General features: G+C 43.8%; 3 protein-coding genes across 5 annotated transcripts; 2 read left to right on the forward strand and 1 right to left on the reverse strand.

The window, feature by feature from the left end:
• Window positions 1-587: 587 nt before the first annotated feature.
• LOC146246707 (leukotriene B4 receptor 1) lies at window positions 588-2,503 on the reverse strand. Its single transcript, XM_084682564.1, has one exon. The coding sequence runs from the start codon at window positions 2,482-2,484 to the stop codon at window positions 1,399-1,401; it is 1,086 nt and encodes a 361-aa protein (XP_084538690.1). The 5' UTR covers window positions 2,485-2,503; the 3' UTR covers window positions 588-1,398.
• Window positions 2,504-5,036: 2,533 nt separating this feature from the next.
• On the forward strand, window positions 5,037-12,499 carry amfrb (autocrine motility factor receptor b). 3 transcript variants are annotated; one of them, XM_084682925.1, is made up of 14 exons: window positions 5,037-5,204; window positions 6,146-6,496; window positions 6,594-6,686; window positions 6,832-6,996; window positions 7,834-7,986; window positions 8,129-8,169; window positions 8,453-8,585; window positions 8,831-8,964; window positions 9,127-9,237; window positions 9,352-9,551; window positions 9,655-9,758; window positions 9,986-10,120; window positions 10,461-10,654; window positions 10,813-12,499. In XM_084682925.1, the coding sequence occupies exons 2-14, from the start codon at window positions 6,239-6,241 to the stop codon at window positions 10,961-10,963; spliced, it is 1,872 nt and encodes a 623-aa protein (XP_084539051.1). In that variant the 5' UTR covers window positions 5,037-5,204; window positions 6,146-6,238; the 3' UTR covers window positions 10,964-12,499. The 3 variants fall into 3 exon arrangements, with proteins under 3 accessions (XP_084539051.1, XP_084539049.1, XP_084539050.1); XM_084682923.1 differs by lacking the exon at window positions 5,037-5,204 and adding an exon at window positions 5,225-5,412; XM_084682924.1 differs by lacking the exon at window positions 5,037-5,204 and adding an exon at window positions 5,456-5,863.
• Window positions 12,500-12,661: 162 nt separating this feature from the next.
• dpep2 (dipeptidase 2) lies at window positions 12,662-15,768 on the forward strand. The gene is made up of 11 exons (XM_084682926.1): window positions 12,662-12,747; window positions 12,855-13,016; window positions 13,438-13,564; window positions 13,667-13,796; window positions 13,879-14,020; window positions 14,291-14,360; window positions 14,554-14,730; window positions 14,857-14,941; window positions 15,140-15,215; window positions 15,326-15,461; window positions 15,551-15,768. Exons 2-11 carry the CDS (start codon window positions 12,862-12,864, stop codon window positions 15,755-15,757), a joined length of 1,305 nt encoding a protein of 434 aa, XP_084539052.1. The 5' UTR covers window positions 12,662-12,747; window positions 12,855-12,861; the 3' UTR covers window positions 15,758-15,768.
• Window positions 15,769-15,857: the final 89 nt, after the last annotated feature.

The following is a 15,857-nucleotide window of genomic DNA, read 5'->3' on the forward strand; positions in this document are numbered from 1 at the left end:
GTGTGTGTGTGGGGGGGGGTGTTGAGTGACAGCAGGAGATGTTGAATAGAGCCAGGCTTACCGGAACATTATGAAACAGCCCCCCCCACCCAGACCCCTTTCTCTAACTTTGCATCCGTTTGGCAACCCTGTGTTAACAGTGAGTTGAATTGTCAGAATTTATATTTAAGTATTTCCATCTGAGATATTTCTTGTGAGGAAAACAGTGTTCAAGAGTCATCAGTTAAGGAGAATGTAATCGTTTAGGTGGATGATGGACAGGTGTGATGCAACAGGTTTCGAATAATCTTTTTGTGAATGTTTTGAAAATCATCTGTTTGTCAGGGAAAATATACATAAACACTGCCACCTAATGGACGGTAGACTACACTGGACCAGATAGTCATAAGTTATTTTTTTATGTGCTTTTTGTAAATTTACCAACTTCAGCCTCACTTATTTGTTCTCAATCATTTCTATTTTGGAGCAATTAGCAAGCATTATTTACATAATTGGGCAAGTAAATGTGGAATTGTAGCTATCCCATTGTTCCATGTTGATGGTAAATCCCCCAACCTTAAGTATTTTTTTAAAACATCAAGGGGCAAGATTACATTTTTGAGTTTTTTTACACTTAAAATACAATTGCATTGCATACAATTACGAATAGGTGAAGCTAACCCGTATGAAACCAGTATGGGGTTTTGATGTGATTTCCATATGACTTTGACAGATGATAGTTAGTACACAATTCCCCTTTTTAATAAGTTAAAGGGAACACAAGCAGCTTTTCATGTTGCAATATGTATGCTACAGACAGTTTGTGGAAGTTGAAACTATGACTGACTGTCGCAAAATTGTGGCTATACAGGGAACCACTTTTACCTGTGGTGAGTTACAAATGTTTAGAAACGTGACATTAATATTCATGTTTTAGAAATATATTTGTAGCTCCATGAATCCAAGCTATGCTTGGAATAATACATTAAAAAAGGAGGAGTTCAGAAATAGAGGCTCAAGAAAAAAAACTAGAAAACAGATGCTGTACACACTAAAATGTAAATTATAATCAGGCTATAAATTAACCACACTACTCGCAAATCTACAAACAGGATGTTATTTTGACAAAAAATATTAGACATAGAGATACCGTAAATTAACAATTAAAACAACACTTGAGAATGAAAAATGGCTTATGAGACAGATATACTTACACTTAAGTACAACACACAGTTACCAAAACTTTAACTGCTTTCAGAAAACATGCATGGTTACCAAGATCATGCTAACAAAGATGCATAGTAAAACAAACAAAAAATGTACAAAAATAACTTAATTATTTATTTTACATACAACGCACCTTAACCCAAACATGAAACTAAAAAAAGGAAACATGAAAACAAGTATTTTCTTTCAATCTCAGGATGAACCCTTTTCTTGAATATTTAGAGAGGAATTCATTTGCTCCTTTGGCTGTATTTCGATTTGGGAGCTGTTGGTGTGAGAGCCCAGCTGCCTCTTACTCATGTAGGACAGCTCTTTAGTCATCTCACCTGGAGATGTGCTGGAAATGTGTCGGAACAGCTTCTGGATACCTGTCTCCCTTAGCGAGCTACGGAACGAGCGTGCCGCAAAAACGTACAGCATCGGGTTGACCGTGCTGCTGATGAAGACCATGGCTCCAGCGATGAAGGTCATGGTCTCCGTGGCTCCCTCCAGGTGCTCTGCCACCTCAGGGTGGTGGTCCTTGACGACCAGGTAAACGAGCGAGAGAATGTTCACCACATGATGGGGGGTCCAGCAGAGAGTGAACACCACCACCACGCTGGCAATGAGACACGTGGACTTCCGCTTCGACTTGAAGGTCATCTGGGCGATGCGGCTGCAGAGGCAGCTGTAGCAGATCACCAGTATGCAAAGAGGCATCACGTAACCCACCAGGGTCTCCAGCAGCAGAAACACAGCCTCCTGACCACCAGAGGTGTACTCCCTGTATAGGCACTGCTCTTTCCCAGGCTCCCCGTCCAGCACCTGGGTGGGTATGACGGATATACTTAACAAGAAGGCAGCCGCCCAGATGGCCAACAGGAACTTATTCAGTGCCTTTTTTCTTCTCCAAACAGCAGATGCGAACGGGTGTCGAATGGCTGCAAAACGCTCCACACTCATGAGGGTGATGAGGAACACGCTGCTGTACATGCAGGCGTTGATAACGTAGACCATGGCCTTACAAGAGGCCTGTCCAAAGACCCAGGATTGGGCCAGGGAGTATATCCACAGGGGCAGGGTGATGAGCACCAGCAGGTCAGCAACAGCCAGATGAAGGATGAGCACCACAGTGTGGGAGCGCTGTTTGACGTGCCTCACGATGGTCCAAATGACCAGCAGGTTCCCCGGAGCCCCCACCAGGAAAGACAAGCCCAAAATTACACAGGCTACGGTGGTCCTTGCGCCATTCTCCTCAGGGGCCGAGGCTTCGGACGAGGGGCTGATGGAGAGGTTCATGCTGCTTGCGTGCCGACAGTGTTCTTAGACAGACAACAAATGGCTGCACAAGCAATCCTTTACTTCCCTTTAACACGTGAGACAAACAGGAAAGCAGTCTTTCTCAGGAACATCTGAGACAGTGTGGTTTCTGTCACACGGTGCTATTAGAAGGTGTGCCCTTTTATTGTGAAGACATACAATATTTGAAGAAATGAATGTACATCAAACATATTTATTTTGTATGCTGTTCTTGGTTAACTATATTGTTGCATATGTTACTAATGCCTTTTAAAATAAAAAAGTAGCCTATACATAAAGACTGAACAGAACAATTGTGCGGCTAACAAACAATCGTTTCATTGTATGACTGTGCATTAAAACAATTTCCTGTAATGCCCGTGCTGGGGCAAATAAGTCGAGTTGGACACAACTTCAACAACAACAATTTTTTAGATAACTAGGCTTTTGTTTCGGCCCCAGCCATGGGCGGAGCTAAGGAGGAGCTAGCAGGTGCTTCAGCACCCCCAAGAAAGACCAAAGCACCCCGATAGTAGCCTGGCTCTGCCCTCCTACGTACTTCCGCTCAATTTCATTTTGCTTCTGTACGAGAGTCTGGTTATTACCAGGCTACCCCAATAGCAACCCCAAAAATATTGCTCATTTATTAATAGTATTTATATATAATATATATAATATATGGCGCAGCTCCCCCTGTCAATAATCTAGCACCCCCTCAGCACCTGCATTAAACACAAACTCACACAGATATCCAACTTTGGCTTAAGAATGATTGCAGGGGGAACCGAGGCCCCAAACGAACATGACCTCTCATTTGAACCCCTTCGAAACCCCGCGAGGTTTCACACACAGAACGTGGAACTTAAACACATAACAACATTCCACAAACAACCAAATAGAACCCCTTATCCCAGGTCATTACAAGTGAACATTTATTCATAGTTATAACAAAATGACAAATGTATATTTTCAAAACTACAAAATATGAAATCATTTGATCCACAGGTCACACCACAAATGAATAAAATATTAAATGGACTCAACATGGAACATGGAAGGGTTCAATCACGCACACTTCCATGTTAAAGTTGTACTTTCCAACTTGACATTAAACTAAACCATCAAGACATTTAATTCTACGGCAAATGGCTTGTTCCAATCCAAGGGCTTGGTTGCCCTCTTTTACTTCTGACACCAAACTGCCAGTTCCTCTTTTTGGGGTGTGAGGCCATTTCCTGGCCATTTCCCATCTATAACCAGTTGAAACAGACTACCCCTGGACAAAGGATATGAATAGGGGCCTGTGCCCCAGTAGAGTTTTATGTCTAACAACGCCTCTGATGCCAACTTTTCAAAAGTGAGATTGGAGTGAGATTCGGTGGGGCCAACCAAAAACTGTTTACAATGTTAGCAGGACTACTTGGTTGGCGTTGCCTTCTCAGCGTGAGAAAATACAAGGTGTTGCGTGAGAGCGTGTGAACTGGTTGAAATGCGTGAGAGTTGGCAGCCCTGCAGATTAAAGAAGAGCATAGTGCAGCAGGCAGAGAACGTCTAATATGGGGAGAACCATAGATATATATATATATATATATATATATATAGCTATATATATATATATATAGCTATATATATATAGCTATATATATATATATATAGCTATATATATATAGCTATATATATATATATATATATATATATAGCTATATATATATAGCTATATATATATATATAGTCAGAATATGAGTCTTTTAACTCTCCGTTGGGCTGTGGCTATATGGGGCATGTTTCAACCGAACTCGTAAAACAAATGCCTCTTCGTTCAATTGGATAGACCTACAACCAATCACAGCAACGTAGTATGTTGTTTGTTGAAAACCCTAGCGCTCTTTCAGAGCCTATTTAACGAGAGCCTTGCCACTCCCCATTGTACCGAATTTGGTTGCAGTTCCACCAGAGTTCCACTGAGGGTGATCGCCAGGGAGTGCATGTTGAATGGGAGTCTATGGAGCTAAACGGCTAAATTTGTCTCTTTTGCCTGATTGTCGTTGATAAATCTCCGATTTGATTGTAGTTTTTGCATGTTCAACATGGATTGTAGGTCGAAAGTTGAATGAACGAGTATTTATGTCCTTTTGATTTCTTACAGGGTGAGTTGTTGCCACGCTAGCATTCTGCTAATGAATGCTGATTGGTTAGTGAAGGACTGATACGACCAGAGCTCTTGCTTGATGGCATCCGAAGCGGAATCAGAATGTCAGAGCATTAGCAACATTAGCAACAACATTAGCAAGCCAAAACTCTTTCTAGCATGTGTATTGACAGGAAGAGCCTAACCTGTCAGCTGTGTTGTCGATGCCCTGAGAGAAAAAAGTAAGCCAGAGCTTGCCGTAAAGCAGTAGCTCTGGTCGTACGATGTGTATGACGTCAATTACATTTTCAAAAGCTTTTTAGAACAGAAAGACGCGCCCTACCATGAAGCACAGTTTCCCTCAAAAAAAAAAAAAAAAAGAACAGAAAGACGACTTGCCTCCCCTTTCGAATTCAGAATTCAAATTACTAGACAAAAAATTATATCCTGAGAAATGTGGATTTTGAGGGGTATAGCTCCATAGACCTCCATTCATTCTGCACTCGCTCGTTAGCGCCCTCACATGGAACTTCAACCGGTTCAGAACCCGGAAGTTTCCCGAGAGTGGCGGTTCTATATTAGACATTCTGTGGTACTACCATTTCTGGGACTTTTATTTTGACAGCTGTGTGGATGACGTTGCTTAGAAACTCAGACGTCTGGAGCTAGCTAGCTAGCCAGCTAGTTTACAGTCTGGTGACTTGTTTCGCTTAAATGAAACGATGATGATGTCAACATAGCGAAGCATTGCTTTTGTAATTTAATAGCACTACGCTGGACTAAACTGTCAACTTAAAACAGTAAGAAAGGTTTAGAGACATATTTGGGTGCCTAGACAATAGTTCACCTTTGTTGTAATCTTGGTGTATTTACAGTAGCTAGCTAGCTACAGTACCCTACTGTAGCTAACTAACGCGTTAGCAATGTCTGACTGCTTGAGCTGTTAGTGAGGGTTGTGAAAGGGAATTTGTAGAAATATACCCTGTAATATAGCTATATACCCTGCGAGTCGATAGTATTTTTCTAGCTCTATAAATTGGCCAGCTGGCCGTTGGATATGTTTTAGAAATTTAGAAATGTAAAATGCGTTTGTTATTCTTTAGGTTTTAGCTAGCCCTACAGTAGCTACAGTATTGAAACGTTGAAAATTAAAAACTAGCTACTGTACACGTTAGCCAACACAAGCTAGCTAGTTAGTCCTTCGTCTGTACTAATAGGCGAACTGTCTGTCTTGATCAGTCAGTATATAAGGTACTTTAGGACTGAAGTACTATTTATTTTAAATGATTTGAACAATGGCTATGGTTGCATTGTGGTTGTGAATGTAACGTCAATTGCGACTGTAGCTAGTTAAACAATGTGGCTCCAGTGTTACTGTAGCTAGTCAAACAAACTAAATACACTTGGGGATCACGTCCACATGGAAGCAGACAACCGTTTTGTTTCAAATATTCTTATATATAGTTGGGCTGTACATAACTGGCTTTCTAGTGCATGTGAAATGCTAAGTTTGTTTGGTTTCTGCTCTTTCAGGACGTCCGGCAAGACAAAGCTGGGTTGTTTTTGTAACTGGTATCGAGCCAATTTACCTCCCAAGTCTGGTGAAAGAAAAGTCCAACCTCAACCATGCCTCTGCTGTTTTTGGAGAGGTTTCCTTGGCCCAGTCTGCAAACCTACACAGCGCTGAGTGTGGCCCTGCTGGCTGGTAGCATTTTCAGCGCCTACACTACCGTGACAGATCCTGGGTATGAGGTCTCAGATGTGGATGACCCTTTACCCATTCCCTCTGGTGTAGACATTGAAGACCTTAGTGATGATACTGGGGACAAAGACTTGGCGTCCACCGTTCTGGGGTACCTTGTGGCTGACAGTCTGTTTGTATGGGTGAGTTATAGGCTACTCAAGACAGTTGGATATGGTTACAAATCTGATGTCAGTTTGTTCAAGAATGTAAAGGTGCTCATACACTCTATATCCTCAGGTGTTGGTCAACACAGCTTGCTGCTCTCTGATGCTGATCGCTAAGATGATCCAGTGTATTGTGTTTGGGCCCCTCCGGGTCAGCGAAAAACAGGTGACTGATCAGGGATGTCTGACACGATGTTGTTTATGTTTTCTAAACATTGTTTTGTTAGTAGACTGTTTGTTTTCCCCTAGGTGTACACCTTTACTGAATAGAGCCTTTTCCTCTTCTTACGGACTGTTTCTCTTCCCCTCAGCACCTGAAGGACAAGTTCTGGAACTTTATCTTCTACAAGTTCATCTTCATCTTTGGGGTGCTGAACGTGCAGACGGTGGAGGAGGTGGTCATGTGGTGTCTGTGGTTTTCCGCCCTGGTCTTCCTCCACCTCATGGTCCAGCTCTGCAAGGACCGCTTTGAATATGTACGTCTTACCCTCTGGCGCCAGGGGCATATGCTTAAGGGTTCAGACTGTTCCACAATTGAGATGGTTTGTGCGGTTGCAGTGAAAAGGCATGCCAACTAAAGCATTTGAAATTGATATTTGTGTCACATGCTTCTGCTATATTTAATGAACCACAGCAAAGTCATATGAGGGAACGGTTTTTGTACTGTGTGTTTAGTTTTAGCCAGTTGAGTGGGTATAAGGGGGCCGTTCACTGGGAAGGGTGACCTTATTTACTTGTTTTCAGTGTAAACATAGAAGCAGCTAGCCTAGGCCTACTTTTTGGATGGCACAGCCATGACGTGTTGAACCATAACATAAGTCAATGAGTGGACTACCACAGTATCTTTTTCAGCACTATTAATAGTGCTTGCAGCATGCAGGACTTCACTTAGTCTAATGTTTCAAAATACAATTTTAGACCTTGAGAAAAACAGATTTAGTTTAGCCCATTTGCTTGATATTTCGCTGCTAGTCAAAACTGGACCATTGTACCAGTATTATCTGCTGTCAATGTCTGCTGTTGACGTAATGCGCTCACCCTTTATTACATAACCAGGCTGGAGTCTACTACTTTAGTTATCTGTTAATGTGTGTAAATGTGATAGCGCTGTGTGGAAGTTACTCCTCGGAAATACCACGCAAATGTCATCATAGTACTAAACTGGCTATAGTGTTTGTTGTCAAGTCTGTGCTTAGCAGTGCTCATGGGTTGCGTCTGTCAGATGTTTCCATGTCAGACTGTATGACTTCATGTTGATTTGTGTTCCCTCCCTCACACTAACCCCCTCTCCCCGGCCCCCCCTTCCCCTGCAGCTCTCCTTCTCCCCCACCACTCCCATGAACAGCCACGTCCGTGTCCTGGCCCTGCTGGTGTCTCTGCTGCTGGGCTGCTGTGGCCTGGCTGTGGTGTGTGGCCTGCTGGGAGCGCTCCATGGGATGCACACCCTCTCCTTCATGGCTGCCGAAGTGAGATCCCTCCCCCCACCCCCTTTACTTCTGAAGTCATCGTACACTATTGTGTTGAGGAAGGGTCTGTGTAATTACAACTCGTTTATTCTACTCTGACTCATTTCTAAATCCAACCCTGTTTCAAACCTCTCCACTACAGTGTCTATTGGTGACTGTACGAACGGGCCATGTCATCATGCGGTAAGTGTTTGCTATCTACCTTTGTACTCGACATGGCGACCCTGATTACATGACGTATGCAGATTTAGAATGACCTAGCTCTTTTATTAGCCAGCAGTTTGTTTTTCCTCTGTTGCCATGGGAACCAGCTGAAAGGCCACTTTGTGCTAACAAAGAGTGATCAGGGGGTGATTACCTAAAGCTCTATTTGGAAAAGGGACTTGTTCATTTCTTACCAAGACATTATTATACATATACATCTTAGCCATGTCGATAAGCACCTATGCATTCGTTTTTTTCCCAGGTATTCTATTCACTTGTGGGATCTGAACCACCCTGGGACCTGGGAGAGCAAGGGCACCTACGTGTACTACACAGACTTCATCATGGAGCTGACTATGCTGTCCCTGGACCTAATGCACCACATCCACATGCTGGTAAGAGAGGATAAGCAGAGCGCCCCCTGTAGGCCTTATTGCAGTACTATAACTTAATGAGAGTGTGCTAGAAAGAAAAGCTGGTAGCCTTTGACATTCGAGTAACAGAGCTATCACTTCCAGGTCATGAGGGTCACAGTAGCCTCTGAAGAAGGCTGGCTAAATTAGCTGTGGTAATGATTAACACACGGAGAGCTGAATTTGTTATTTTGTTCATGTTTGATCTCTCCTCTTTATCACCTCAGCTGTTTGGGAACATCTGGCTATCCATGGCCAGTCTAGTCATCTTCATGCAGCTGCGCTATCTCTTCCACGAGGTCCAGCGACGCATCCGCCGCCACAAGAACTACCTGCGCGTCATCGACAACATGGAGGCCAGGTCTGCCAGCTCACAATAACAAGACGTTCATGATTCTTTCTCTTCAACATTTTAGGATTGTATTCACCGGAGAACATGGCCTTGCTAAGGAGCCAGGGTGTAGGATTTTCCTTGACTGATTTTGAGTTTTCTAAATGGGATATCTGCCATGTATCCATACAGGTTTGCAGTGGCCACAGCTGAGGAGCTCACTGCCAACAACGACGACTGTGCCATCTGCTGGGATGCCATGCAGACTGCACGCAAGCTGCCCTGTGGCCATCTCTTCCACAAGTAAAATCAATCTTACTTCCTTACTCCGGATGCCAGTCTTTCACAAAGGGATGATTTGTGGACTGACCGGCCAAGGGAATATCTGTCGTATATTGATGTCCTTGTTTGTCTCAGCTCCTGCCTACGCTCCTGGCTGGAGCAGGACACCTCGTGCCCTACTTGTCGGATGTCCCTGAACATCAACGGAGATGGGGGCCAGGCACGGGCCCAGCAGCACCCAGGGGGGCCCCTGGAGGATAACATGGGCCCCGGAGGGCCCGCTGCAGATGCCAGGCCACACATCAACCATCACAACCATTTCTTCCATTTCGATGGTGAGGCCCAGTAGGGATGAAAGTGACTACACCCAGACTCCGAGGCCTGCATAGGTGAAACCGAGGTAGTGTTGTTTTGTGACCATGTGTCTTCTTCTTCCAGGATCCCGCATTGCCAGTTGGCTGCCCAGTTTTTCAGTTGAGGTGATGCACACCACCAACCTCCTGGGCATCGCTCAGGCCAACAACTCTCAGCTGAATGCCATGGTGAGTTAGCGGTGTCACCGTTTCGTCCCTTAAACCTCGATGTTCATGTCCTTCAAAATCGGACTCTTTCGTGTTCAGAGTGATTGTGATTTAACTCCCCTTCATTTTCAGTTGAAGAAAGGTTTTGACAATGTCGGCATGTTGTTGTGGGTTTCATTTGTTGGCTTGGTAACGATTTATCTGGCTGCTGGGTAATGTAGTGTTTCATTCTCCTCCCTTTTCCGCAGGCCCACCAGATCCAGGAGATGTTCCCCCAGGTGCCCTACCACCTGGTGTTGCAGGACCTGCAGCTGACCCGCTCTGTGGAGGTCACCACTGACAACATCTTGGAGGGACGCATCCAGGTGCCCTTCCCTACACAGGTGAGCACAGAGGCTGTTTGGGCCTCAGTCGATCTGAAACAGCTGTGACGATGGTGATCGTCAGGAAGGATTTGCTGAGAGAGCTTTGGTTATATATGGGGAAATCAGGTGGCTGAGCAGTTAGGGAATCGGGCCGGTAATCTGAAGGTCGCCAGTTCGATTCCCGGCCGTGCCAAAATGACGTTGTGTCCTTGGGCAAGGCACTTCACCCTACTTGCCTCGGGGAGAATGTCCCTGTACTTACTGTAAGTCGCTCTGGATAAGAGCGTCTGCTAAATGACTAAATGTAAATGTATTTCTCTGATTGGAGGCTGATTAAACGTGGTTGTTTTGGCCTCAGCCTTCAGAGCGAGCCGCACTGCAGGGTGGCCCTGCCTCAGAAGAGCCAGCTGGGGCCAGTGGAGGGGGGGAGCATGCCAGGCCCAGCGAGCTAGACAACCTTGAGGTCAGAGGCAGCCGCTTCTCCAAGTCAGCCGAGGAGAGACAGAAGATGTTAATGCAGAGGAAGGATGAACTCTTGCAGCAAGCACGCAGGTACAAAAACAAAGTCACAACCAAACTTAAAGGTACCCCCTTTTCACTACGTCTTTCACAACCGTCTCTTTCTTTTGGAAATGGCCCATGTCTTGTTCTCGCAACCACAGTGGGAGCGACTGCATTCAGTAAGACCCCACTTGTACGTTCCCTTGTAGGAGATACCTGAGTAAGAGCCCAGAGGAAGAGGAGGAGAACCCGCCCAGACTGGAGGACGACGGACCTGACTCCAACCTGCTCAGGCACAGGACCCTGGCAGCCGCAGCAGCAGAGCGACGCAACCAAAACCACCAGGACCCAGCTCCCTGAGACCCAGCTCACGTGCCCACACGCTCAGACCAGCCTCCAGACCCCCTCCAGAGTGACCACCACACTCACTTTGAGAGGCCCTGAAAGAGCTAGTCCCACATTCAAAATGATCCACGGAAATACCTACACAAACGTGATTTTTAACCAGTGTTCGGAGCATGGCTGCAGCAAGGGGTGGGCTGCTTTAGACTGCCTTTAGAAAGACCTGCCAGAAACTTAGGAATGGCCTGTGCGTCTGAGCTGTCATAAGTGTCTACACTACATGGGCGCGTGTGTGTGTGTGTGTGTGTGTGGGGGGGGGGGGGGGCATGGAGACGTATATGAGTATAGAGGTTGTGGAGCAATTTCAACACCGCCCCCTTCATTTCGTTGTTGCACATTGCAACCATTAGCTTCAGTTTTAACTGTACATCAGAGTATTGGGACTGACTGGTTGTGGAGAAGATTTATTATATAGTTGAAAAAATTTAACTGGTATTTGTTGTTGTTATTTTAAGAAATCATTTTCAACTGTGAATTAAGAATAGGTTATGGTGATGACAAGGAGGATGAAAACATACATTGTAAACTTTTAGTTCTTGGTTTTGACCAAGTGAATGTCACTTTAGTATTGCGGCCTCTTTGTAAAAAAAGAAAAAAGTATGAATGTACTGTACTACATGATGCTGGAGTGAAGAAATGTTCTGATCAAGGAGAACATGTCCTGGTGTGGTATGTAACATATCTGCCTGTGCAAACTATCTGGACAGACGGCAGGCTTCAAACCCACTCGATCCCTACTCACACTCAGAGCAGAAAGGGTGATCCACCATTGGGTGTGTTATCGGAATCATGTTATCAGACTACATTTAGTCTCCACTTTTCAGATCAAACAGTATTTACTGAGCACCATGAGAAGTGTTTAGCTCATGACAATGTAAACTCAATACACATTCAGTAGTTTGTAGGGCCCTCCTACACTCCATACATAACTTGGTTTGTTATCAGAAAAATGTGCTCATCCTTAATGTTGTTTGATTTCCCTTGTACAGAATGCAAAATTCCCCTTTTTGAGTGACTTTGCATGTGTTGTGGGGAGGGTGTTTGTTTTCCTCTGCAATATCCCAAAGAGCATCCCATGGACTTCCACAACTAGCTGATATTTTAGATATTTTGTGACATGCATCTTTAGTTTTATTTTCTTTCATTTATTGTTTAATAATATGTGGAAGTCCTTATTGTGAATTCAGATAACTTGTTTGTTGACTAGAGAAAGTTATAACTAAAACACAATGTTTGTTTGATTTGAACTATTCAGCTATTTGTATTATCATATCCATTACATATTTTCCTATTCACAGCTTATTTTTGTAATCATTGCATATGTAATCGAATCAAAACGGATATACTTTTTGGACTAAGCTTGCTTGTCTTTTTGTGCCTAAATCGCGAATGGTTCAAATATGGATTAATTCTGTAAATAATGTAGTTTTTGTAAAAAAAAAAAAAAGTACTATTAATACATTGAGACTAAATAAAGAGCATCTCTGCAGCTTTTATCGATAATTTTTCTGGTCTTGAATCCCCAATGTCGCCAAATGTTCCAATTATGGAATTCATTTTGTAATCCTCAATTTAGACTAGAAGGGGCGCCAATTACTTTAGCTCCATTGAAAAACATTTGCATCGCTACACCGTCATCTGTACATCATTATTTAAATAGTGCGTTGAAACGTGGTAGGGAGTAGGCGGAAGATTATCATTTGCCTACAGTTACTCTCGACATCCGGACGCGCGGACCAGCTGTAAGTCCAGCCTGTGGTTCATATTACTGTTACGCACCTTTAATTACTGGTGCCTTTATTCATATTTAGAATGTCGTTAATAACGTTCGCTTCCGATTTGTTTAAAGCTAAAGGATGGTGAAGAGCACAACTATGCTGTCGTGGACATTGCCTAGAAAGTTTTTGTGGATGAGCACAGTCAACTTCTTGTTGTCGGGATGTTTCGTGTCTGGACAGAATCTGACAGAAAAAGCGCATGACTTGATGTCAAAATTTCGCCTAATTGATGGGTAAGCTGACCATAAACTGAACGTTACTCGGCTTAATGTATCAGTCAGTGCATATTCATGTTATTAAACGATATCAAGCAAAGTACCAAATAGCACACTTAATTTAACTATTTCAACGTACGTTTACTGAAAATATCAGCACAAAAAAGTTCAGTCATCCAATTGATATATATTTTACTAAGGACAAGGACAATAGGACAAGGCCTATTTTATTGTAATAATAGATTTCATTTGACAAAAAACGATGTCAAATCTAATTAGTCTACAATCCCATGCTTAACAATGTATTTAATCTCTGAGTTTAGGTGTAGGCCATAAAACCTGTAAAAATAAAATAAAAATGGGACCCAAATAGATAGTCTCTTATATAAATTGGATACCAACCAGATTTTTCATCTTCTCCTCGCATCTTGTGGTTCAGTCATAACGACCTCCCTCTCCGCCTGAGGATACTATATGACAACAAACTAAGTCAAGTTGACCTCCTGAACATCAGCAAAGTGGCCACAGACATTGGGCGACTCACAGCCGGTCACGTGGGTGGTCAGGTAAGGCATCACCTCTGTCTGTGACTTCTAGTATCTCATAGCTTTGTTGATGTGCTATGGTGGCTTCACGTCTTGTGTGATCTTGTGCCTTGGTCTTGTCAGATGTTCGCAGCCTATGTGTTGTGTAAAGCCCAGGGGATGGATGCGGTGAGGCTCACCCTGGAGCAGATAGACGTGATCCAACGGATGTGCACCGAGTACCCTGCACTGGAGCTGGTCACATCAGCCAAAGGTACCGCAGAAAAGTGGAGCACTGGCTGCGGCAGCCTTAGGCAGGATAATTAACAATGACATGACCTGTTTTGTGTCTGCAGGACTGAGAGACTCTACCAAGATGGCCTGTCTGATCAGTATTGAGGGAGGCCACTCCATAGACAGCAGCCTGCCTGCCCTGCGCATGTACTACCAGCTAGGGGTTCGCTCCATGGCCCTCACACACACTTGCAACACACCGTGGTGAGGAGCCCCACACAAATAAGGCCTTCGACAAAACATTGTACGTTTTAAAATCCCCTTAATTACTTTCCTGTGCTTGACTGTTTTTGTCTGACTTTGTTAACCATGGTCTTCTGCTAAAGATGCATACTTCAAACACATGACTCATGCACACTCAGGCAAAGGCTAAAGTAATTAAAAGATTTTCCAAAAGTATTTTGATTCATGTCTGGTACAAACTCACACCTTTGTGTCACGACTATGGGTGTTGAGTGTTTTTTCTCACTTTAGGGCTGAGTCGTCCTCCATCATTTATGATGTCTATCAAAGAGTGAATGACAGTCTAACACACTTCGGTAAGGTGAGGTCATTTTACAGTATTTTAAAGAATTTATCTTTGGCCTGGCAGCATTTGATTCCTTTTTTATTACATCCAAGGACATGTTAGCGAGATTGTGTGTATGTTTGTGTATGTGCTGGTTAGGGTTAGTGTACATGTATGGCTGTTTGTGTATATGTCTGTGTGTGACCCACCTGGGAACTGTCCTTCCCAGGCGGTGGTGGAGGAAATGAACCGTCTGGGCATGATAATAGACCTGTCACACAGTTCCTGGGCCACAGCCAAGGCTGCCCTGCAGTTCTCCAAAGCCCCTGTCATCTTCAGCCACTCTTCGGCCCATGCCGTGTGCAACCACAGCCGCAATGTCCCTGATGAGCTTCTCCGTTTACTGGTGAGACCCCCCCCCCCGGACCTTTTCTTTCTATTTGACTCCTTCTTCACCTCTCTCCATCTTCCTTATCCTCTTGTGTGGCGTCTCTCACTCTCTTTCACCCAGAGCCTTCCTCTTGTGTTTCAGGAAAATAATGCAGGCCTCATCATGGTGAACCTTCACACTGAGTTTGTAGCCTGCAGTGACAAAGCAAATCTCTCCATTGTAGCAGGTAAAAGAGACTAATAATATTGTCATCAATATTTTTTATAAAAAATAAATAAGAATGAAGCCTGCCGATGACAGTGCCTTTTAAAAGGATGCTCTGTCTCAATTTAAGTCAATGTGTGCTTACTTCAAATGATGTTAAATGTACAGTACATACCACAATCTCTCAATTACACCAGTCGTTCTGTGTTTGTTTTTTAAGACCACTTTGACCACATTAAGAAAGTGATTGGAGTTGCTTCAATTGGAATAGGTGGTGACTTTGATGGTGCACCAACGTAAGTGAGAAAATGAGTCCATACTTGAATAATTTAGCTCACTTATTGCCATTATTGCGCTCTAGTTTTAGTGCTGTTTCATTCATTCAAAAAATGTTTCCCATGTGAAGCTTTCCTGTTGGTTTGGAAGATGTGTCCAAGTACCCTGCCCTGATCCATGAACTACTGCGTAGGAATTGGACAGAATCAGAGCTGACTGCGGTCCTTCGCAACAATTTTCTGCGAGTCTTCGAAGCAGTGGAAAAAGTGATCTCTTTTGATGGAACAAAAGTGAATCTATTATTTGACTACATTTGACTATCCAGATAATTGATTTCCCTTTCTCTCTCCCCCAGGTACGTGATGAGATGAGAGACAACCACCCCAGTGAGGTCCTAATCTCCCTGTCGGAAGTCCATAACCCTTGCCGTGTGGTCCTGAGACCACCAAAGACTGGCATCCGGACTGAAAGGACGTCCTCCTCCCATAGCCAGTTAAGATCATGGAACTGTCCAACATGGTTCTGCACCATAATAATGCTCTTCCTCTGTATATTGGACTGATCTGATTACCAATACCACATCAATAAGCACTAAGCACCTTGTTCATGTCGGCGTCAGTGTTTGTTTGATTTAAGACACAACACATTTGGGCTTTTGAGTT

Source organism: Hypomesus nipponensis, chromosome 19 (assembly GCF_054491055.1).
Source record: "Hypomesus nipponensis isolate SF chromosome 19, ASM5449105v1, whole genome shotgun sequence".
NCBI classification, from domain to species: Eukaryota; Metazoa; Chordata; class Actinopteri; order Osmeriformes; family Osmeridae; genus Hypomesus; species Hypomesus nipponensis.